Here is an 8,184-nt window from a genome sequence, read left to right as displayed (position 1 = left end):
TGACTGTGAACAGGCATTCTGAGAGGAATTAGTAAGGTATTAACTCAGGCCAGCCCTCCTTGTGAAAACTGGGATGAAATCTTCATGAATCAACTTTTGCAGATGGCTTTTTAAAAGTCCTGACTACAATGAAGCATGTACATTTCAATAATTCTGAAAATGTCATGGGGTTTAAATTGGATTTGGTTTAGAAAAAGATTAGATGAAACCAAGAAAGGGCTTTAAAACTCAACAGCAGGTAAAAAGCAATGAATGAGGGCAAATGTATACCTGAGAAGACCTTGCGCAGCATCCAGGGCAAAGAAGGACTAAGAGGAGTGCATAGAAATCACTATGGGATGAAAGGTAAGGACAATGGGGTAAAGACACATTCACGAAATACACATGAAAGGGGGGAAAATGAGCATGTAGGTTTGGTGAAACTCCACAGTGCAGAGTTACCAGAAAAAACATGAATTAAAAGTATAGTGGCTAGCTGGCCAGATTTTCTGCGGAGACAGTGAGGGAAAGGGTATGGTGTAAATGGGTAAAGCGCTCCGGGGGGACCTTCCTTGCAGAATAGCGTATTCTGCAAAAGGATCCCAGGAAGGCAGCACCTTCCAAAGAAAGCATTCAAGCCCTCGGGTTCTCTTGGGAGTCCCGGAGTAGGCGGGGCTTCTCGGAGGGGCGGGTACCGGGGGTGGGGCTAAGTCTTTGGCAGCAGCTTTCTGGTACCCGAAAAGGGGCAGGGCCATACTAGGGGCGGAGCTGCGCAGGCGGTAGCCAACGTGCGTGCCGGCGAGGGGGCGGAGCTGTCCCTGGGCAGCTCAGGTGGGGCCTTGGCTGTGGCGGAGGAGTCATCGGGAGCCAAGCCCCTGAGGGGAGACCGAAGGCGGGGCGCGGCGGGACAGGGCGGAGTGGGACGCGACTGCTGTTGGCCAGCAGCTCCAGGCCTCGCGTCCACCTGTCCTCCAGCTCGTGCTGAGGTCGGTCGGCGGGGCCCACGCGGGCCTGTGTCCATGGCGGCGTCGGGGGCTCTGTCTGCCGCGGCGGCAGCAGCGGCCCTGTCGGGCGTGGCAGTGCGGCTGGCGCGCTCAGCCGCGATTCGCGGCTCGTACGGTGTCTTCTGCAAGGGGCTCACACGCACGTTGATCACCTTCTTCGACCTGGCCTGGCGTCTGCGCATGAACTTCCCCTATTTCTACATCGTGGCCTCGGTGATGCTCAACGTGCGCCTGCAGGTGAGGATCGAGTGAACGCCGGCTACCACCTCCGCCCGGTCGCGACGGCGGGGGCATCAGCATGAAGGATCACGGGTCTGGGGGCCGCCGGGACGCTCCGGGGGACGCGGAAGGGGCGAATCAGGCCTCCAGGCCCTAGACCTCCACGGAGGACGCAGCCACCGAGCCCCGGCTCTGGCCAGCCATGTCGCGGCCGGTGACGAACTGCACTGAAACTCAAAACGGGTCCTTTCCATCGAACTCGAGAAAATTATCTGAATGCAGCCGACCTGTTGCCTCACTTTGGCCGAAGAGGGGAGCAGAAGGAAGAAATTCTTCAGTAGGAACATGAGTGACTGACCCCGACCGAAAAGGTAGGAGGCCAGAGGCTGGACTTGTGGGCTGGAGGGAGGCGGTGGCCATGACATCTAGATGTCCAGGCTGCCGGGCGGTTTGGGATGGACGAGGAAGGGACCTGAGGAAGCCAGCCTGGAAAGTTGCTGAGCCGAGAGCAGGCAAGACAAGGTGCATGCAGGCCCTCTGGACTCCCTTGTCATATATCCAAGATGGGGATGAGGGGCGGCTGCCTGGGCATCTCCAAGGGTCAGCCCATCACCTCGGCCCATGGCCCCGGTAGTGTCACCTGAACACGGGGGAATGGAAGGAAGTGGCCCCGGAGAGGCCCGGAAAAAGCCCTAGAAGAGAGCGCATGCTGGCCCACTTGTCCTCCACCCCTCAAGAGGCAGCCTGGAAGGATGGTTGTGTTCTTGGCCCAAGCCCAGGTCTGTCTCTTTCTCAGCCCTTCACAAGACTTCCTCCTGGTGGGTCTCTGGGACTGCTCTCTGCCTGCTCCTGCTGTCTCTGTTGCTCCTCTCCACCCTCCAAAGCTTTGCATCAGGGGACAGGGAAGAGTGGGAAAGACGTGTTCCTCCCAGCCCTGCCCCGTCTCAGCCACACTCCCTCCACCTCCTACCAGTGCCCTCCTGGTGCCACAGAATGCGCTGCTCCAGTCCTGGACAGCCTCCAGCAGTCCCTGTGTCCCAGAGGATTTGGGAAAGTAGGGGTCTCCTTCAGTGCAGGGCAGCTGTCAGGCTGGGTTGGGAGAGCAGTTGGAGAAGAGGCTTGTAGGGTAGGCGACAGCTGGGGAGACGGGGACATCTCTGGGTGAGGAGGCAACTCTCAAGTCCCCATGTTTTTCTTGCAGGAACTGGTGTTATAGAAGGTGAACTGCCCCTTCTGTGGTCTTGTCGAGAGTCAAATCCCTGCCTGGGGCACCCCTGACCCTAGAGCTGCCTGGGGGGCAGCCAAGAGAAGGGCCTGACCCCCGGAGGAGAGGAAGGGCCTTCCAGGCAGAGAGTCTGAGGGGAGGGGTGGCCTGGTGATCCAGTACTGGCGTGAGGAAGGAAGGATGGAGCTAGAGACACTCTGGGGGAGCTCTGTTCTCCCCACCTGCTGGGCTCTGGGAAGGGAGACATTTGCCCTTGTCACATAGATCAGAAGTGGAGGGGCTGAACCTGCCTCTGGGCCTGCATTCGCCACCTGCCCCCCAGTCTCTGGGAGACCTGGCACAGTGGGATGGGGGAGGGGAGCACAGGCTCCCAAGGGACCTAGAGAGAAAGGCCCGTGGTAGGGAAGGTGGGGTGTATGGCAAGTCACAGGGAAGAACCGGGGGACAGTCTGAGCTGGGATGGTCACAGGAGAGATGAGTCCCAGAACCCCTTGGGGAGCAAGGCCCTCACACACGGTCAGGCCTCCCCACCCCAATCCAAGCCCCACCCAAGGCTTAACCAGAGGTTCCTTGGTGTTGAGTGGCATAGGCCTCTCAATTTGGGTGGGGGTGTTGGCTGGCTCCTGGGGCCGAGTGTAATCGGAGGGAAGGGATACATGTGGGTGGAGTGGAGCTGAGATCCACGTGTGACCCCATGTCTCTGTCCCCAGGCTGCCCCTCCTGCTAGGATCACCCAGGAGCAGCTGCTCTGGATGGGCCTGCAGCGGTCCTGGCTGTGCTGCTGACTGGTGCACCAGGAGTGGCACTGAGGGGAGCCGGGAGAGGCCCTGGCCCTCACCCCTCATCCCAGATCCACATCTGCTCCCTCACTGATTGCTCGGGGTCCTGGTCTTCAGTTCCCGGGACTAAGAACCACAGCAGCCTGGTTGCCTCCGGGACAGAGGGGCAGAGCCTCACACCATGTGCCCTCCTCAACCACCCGGGTCCCGGCTGAAGATCTCTGCCTGTCTCACCCTGAAGCCTGAGGCGGCACCCAGGCTACCACATGTCCCCCACAGATTCCCACAGATGGAAGGGTCCTGATGGCTTCCTCCCTTGTGCCAAGTTGCCTGGAAACCCCTGGTCCTGGTGGCTCCTCCTCCACCCCAACTGTGTCTCTCCAGGACCACTTCCAGGAGCCTGCCAGCCTTCAGACTGCATCCCTGGAGCTCTGGAGACAGCCTCTGAGAGACCGTGACATGGGGCTGCAGGGGAGGAGAGGAGCGGAGGACCAGGGGCCTCCTTGGGGCTGATGCGTAAATGTGCCCTTTTCAAGTTTCGGTGACTGGATCCCCAGCCGCAGCCTCCTGGGCCAGCCTGAGAGGACCTGGGGAGGGCACTAGGGAGGGTCTTTACTGACTATGTGTGTGCCAGTGTGTGAATGTGTGTGTGAGTGCCCATGTGAGTGCATGTGTGAGTGTGGGATGTGTGTGGGGATGTATGTGCGAATGTGTATGCACATGCATGAGGGCTTGAGTGTGTGGGTGTGTGTGTGGATGAGTGTGTGGGTATGAGTGCAGATGCATGAATGCACAGATGTTTGTGTGTGAATGTGCGGGGGTGTGTGTGAGTGTGAATACACGTATCAGTGTGCATTTGTGAATGGGTGTGTGTCTGTGCACAAGTGTGTGATTGCTTGTGCACACACGAGTGACTACGCGCTGCAGAGGGTGCAGAACTATTTAGCAGGTGTGCAGTGCAGGATGGGCTCCCTGTCCTTCCCGGGCTTGTGGCTCTGTTGGAGCTGCCTGGGCCCTGGGAGGCTGCTTCCCAAAGTGGAGAAAGTATGTTGGAGATTCAGGGGCCTTGGGCTCAGAGACCCCTTGCCACCTGCAGAGAATCCCCCCTCCTTGTGGGGCTCTGGCTGGGGGCTGTCTGCCCCCAAAGATATTGGCTGTGGGAAGGTCAGGGACACGTCCTCAGCACGTGTTCCTGCAACTGCTTTTCTTACCATTTTGATCTCGAGTAGTTTGTTGCTTCTGCTCTCCCACCTCTTCCTCATTTCCCGACTGAGCCCTTGCTATTCTCTATGCACTTTATTTGCAGTCTGTTTTTCAGGCAGTGGAGCTTCTATACAATCACTGACTTGAATAAGACAACTTTTCCTTTTCTGTGTGTGATGAACTCTGCACCAGTCAGCGCAGTCTGGTCAGAGAAATGTTCTTGTTTCCAGTGTTGTCAAATCTTGTGTCTAAGTTAATAAAAAAAAAAAAACCCTGAATTGAATAAACTAAAAACTGGAGCCTTCCTGTTTCTGGTGTGGTGCCCCTTTGGAGGAGAGGGGCTGGTGGTGAGCTCACTGTACTCTGGTGGCCAGAAGCTGGGGGAGGTGAGTGTCCTGAGGGCTATAAGTGGGTGAGGTCATGGCAGGGATGGTGGCCTGTTCAGAAGGTGCTCTGAGACAGGACTTGACTTAGAGCGCTGCCCCCATGATGAGAAGTCAGCAGCATAGGCCTGGCCTACGATGTGGCAATTGTCCCAGTTTTTCCCATTCACAAACTATTTGAATAACCAGACAGCTAAGCGTTTCCTTTATTTTAAAGCCTGGTGTTAGAAACCACTTAATTCAGTTGAACCCCAAGGATGGGGTGGGGTAGGTGAGGTGAAATGGACCATCTGCAGATCCTTTTGTGTCACCCGGAGGCCCCTCTGCAGCAGCAGGTGGCAGGGACCCATCACTTCCCTGACAGCCAGGTTGGTGCCCAGTTTTGGAGAAGATCAACCTTGGGGACCAGAGACCAGCTTCCCTTCCCTCCACCTTAGGCTCAAGCTGTCCTGTCACAGGGCCCGGGGTGGGGGCTCTGAGACTGCTGCAGAGGGAGGAGGGGTGGTGGTCAGAGGCTGGGGGAGGGAGGCCTGCAGAGGAGCTCAGCACCCACCTCAGAGGAAGGAAGGTAGGGCCCTCTTCTGCTCACAGAAACAGAAACGTCAGGTCGTGGGGTGGCTGAGACCTGTGCTTAAGCAGAGTCCCACGACAGGACCAAGGCTCTGAGCTACTGGCGGATCTTAAGGCCTGGCCCCGACATTCCCTGAGGGTCCTGTCACCCCACTGGAGGGACTCATTCTCTGCTTCCCATCCTCCCTGTCTGTCTCCTGACTCTGCCCACCCTTAGACCAGGATCCAGCTCAGACCCCACCTCCACACCTGCACCCACCTACCCAGGCAGGGAGGAAGAGCACACAGCCTCCTCAATCCTCATCTGGGCACCCTCGGCTCCCCAAGAGATGATTCCGTCTGCTCTCCCTCCTTAGCCTCAGCCAGACCTCTCCTGCTGTGTCTTTCATGCTGCCTCCTGCTCTGCTCCTTCACTTCCACCACCCTGGGCTAAGGGCTCACTCAGCATCTGGGCCCAGGCACAGCCTGTGACTTCCGGTCCAGTGTTCTCGCTGCCTCTGGGTCTCCTTCTTGGCAGCCATGATTGTCCTGGGCCTGAGACTGCTTCTGAGCCTGTACCCTGCACCCCATCCAGCTCTCAGCTCCCTGCACCCACTTGCCCAGACCCTCCAGGGAGGCCCATTCCAGCCCTTCTGCTGCCCCCCACACCTAACCAGGCAGGAGGAAGATGCCCAGCCAGTGCCTAACCATGGAAGCCAGCATGGTGGGGCTTCCCCTCTGGCCAGAGAGCCTCCTGGGGCCTACGACTGAGCTTCCCAACCTCCACAAACAGTAGACCTCCATGGGCCACAGCTCCCCACCAAGGCACTGGGTATCCCCCCAACCCTGCGCACTCAGAGACAATCTCACTCCCCACTGCTCCGCTGACAGTGGCAGAAGCTCCTGACTATCTTGAGGCTGTGTTCCACCTCAGCACTGGGAACCAGGCTGAACCTGGGAGCCTCTGCCTCTTCTGCAGAGCAGTCCCCAAGGCTACCTCAGTCAAGCTTCTCCCTTGCCTGATCACCAAGCCTTTCTCGAGCCTTCCCTCAGTGGCTGCCATGACAGCCCTCCCTCTCTGTGGCCACCACAGGGTCCATCTGCAGCAACCGCCACTGCTCATCCACCCACAACACCCCTTACCCAGAAATCAAAGGTCTCCTCAGGAACCCCTCCTTCCCCTGCCTCCCACATCCCAATTTATGCCACACATCCCCTGTAGCTCATTAACATTCATCCTGATAATGGGGTCACAGTGGCACCCAGAGGGCCTCAGGGAAGGCGATTCTTCAGAGACCCTCAGCTGCTCATTTGGCAAGACATATTTCCTGGGCTCCTCTCCATGCCTGACCCCAAAGTAGGCCCTGAGCACCGAACCCATGGACCAGTCAGAGGAGCCCACACAGACCATGTGAGAGCAGAATAGGTGCAGGACTCATGGGAGGGTTCAGTCAGGAGGAATGCGACCCCTCATGTACCCAGAAAGTAATCTGGGGTGTCGTTGCTATGACCAGCTCCAGGTCCAAGGTTAACTCAGAGCAGCCTGGCCACCCAGACCAGCAGAGCCATAGGTGACCTTCCCAGTTCCCAGAGACTGGCAGCCAAAGATTGCATTTTTACATGGTGTACATTAAAAATAAATGTCAGGACACATGTGGCAGGAATTCCAATGAATGCACCAGACACAACTGGAAGATAATTCCATCGATGTTCTCGAGGCAATTTTTCTGGAAAGTCTTATCTAAAGTTGTTTCCAGGTGAATACCATGGCAGATCTGAGCACTTTTTAAAGCATTTCTTTTTTTTTTTATCATTATAATCTGAATTTATTAAAAAAATTTGAATAATTATTTTGTGTCTTACATAAGTACTTACAAAATCATGGCCTGCATAGCTAAATAATGTACCAGTTTATCTGTTACAAAAATGTTTTTCAACTACTGTTCTGTATCATAGTTTTGGTGGTGGTTATATTATTATTTGTCAAGCTTGTTAAATTTTACATGTCATTCATGGAATTTTTTTTTTTTTTGAAATTGTTATGATTATCTTTATTTTTTTTTAAATCTTTTTTTTTTTTTATTAGTTGGAGGCCAATCACTTCACAACATTTCAGTGGGTTTTGTCATACATTGATATGAATCAGCCATGGATTTACACGTATTCCCCATCCCGATTCCCGCTCCCACCTCCCTCTCCACCCGATTCCCCCGAGTCCTCCCAGTGCACCAGGCTGGAGCACTTGTCTCATGCATCCCACCTGGGCTGGTGATCTGTTTCACCATAGATAGTATACATGCTGTTCTTTTGAAATATCCCACCCTCACATTCTCCCACAGAGTTCAAAAGTCTGTTCTGTATTTCTGTGTCTCTTTTTCTGTTTTGCATATAGGGTTATCGTTACCATCTTTCTAAATTCCATATATATGTGATAGTATGCTGTAATGTTCTTTATCTTTCTGGCTTACTTCACTCTGTATAAGGGGCTCCAGCATACACCATGGAATATTACTCAGCCGTTAAAAAGAATTCATTTGAACCAGTCCTAATGAGATGGATAAAGCATTTCTTATTCAGATATTGTGCACATCCTTAACCCAGACCCTGTAGAGTGTTCTCCATCCTGCTTTTCCTACCTCTCTCTACAACAGGATTTTGCACCCAGGAGTACAGAGGGCAGAGCCCCAGCCCAGGAATCAAAGGCCAGGTGGGGTTCCAGCTCTACAGATCACCAGCTATGGGGATGTGCGCGTGGCACTGTGCCTCACTGCACCTGTTTCCTGGCCTACAGGCACAGTAGTGCAGGCCCCAAGGAAGCAACATCTCAGTTCTTTTTGATGTTT

General features: G+C 55.1%; 1 protein-coding gene across 1 annotated transcript; it reads left to right on the top strand.

Moving 5' to 3' along the window:
• Nucleotides 1-823: 823 nt before the first annotated feature.
• Nucleotides 824-4,703, top strand: LOC133052003 (small integral membrane protein 10-like protein 2A). Its single transcript, XM_061136720.1, has 2 exons — nt 824-1,573; nt 3,138-4,703. Exon 1 carries the CDS (start codon nt 999-1,001, stop codon nt 1,233-1,235), a length of 237 nt encoding a protein of 78 aa, XP_060992703.1. The 5' UTR covers nt 824-998; the 3' UTR covers nt 1,236-1,573; nt 3,138-4,703.
• The last annotated feature ends 3,481 nt before the right edge of the window (nt 4,704-8,184 follow it).

This window comes from Dama dama, chromosome X (genome assembly GCF_033118175.1).
Source record: "Dama dama isolate Ldn47 chromosome X, ASM3311817v1, whole genome shotgun sequence".
Lineage (NCBI taxonomy): Eukaryota > Metazoa > Chordata > Mammalia > Artiodactyla > Cervidae > Dama > Dama dama.
The sequence above is the reverse complement of the archived record's forward strand: the minus strand, read 5'-3'. Positions and strand labels throughout refer to the sequence as shown.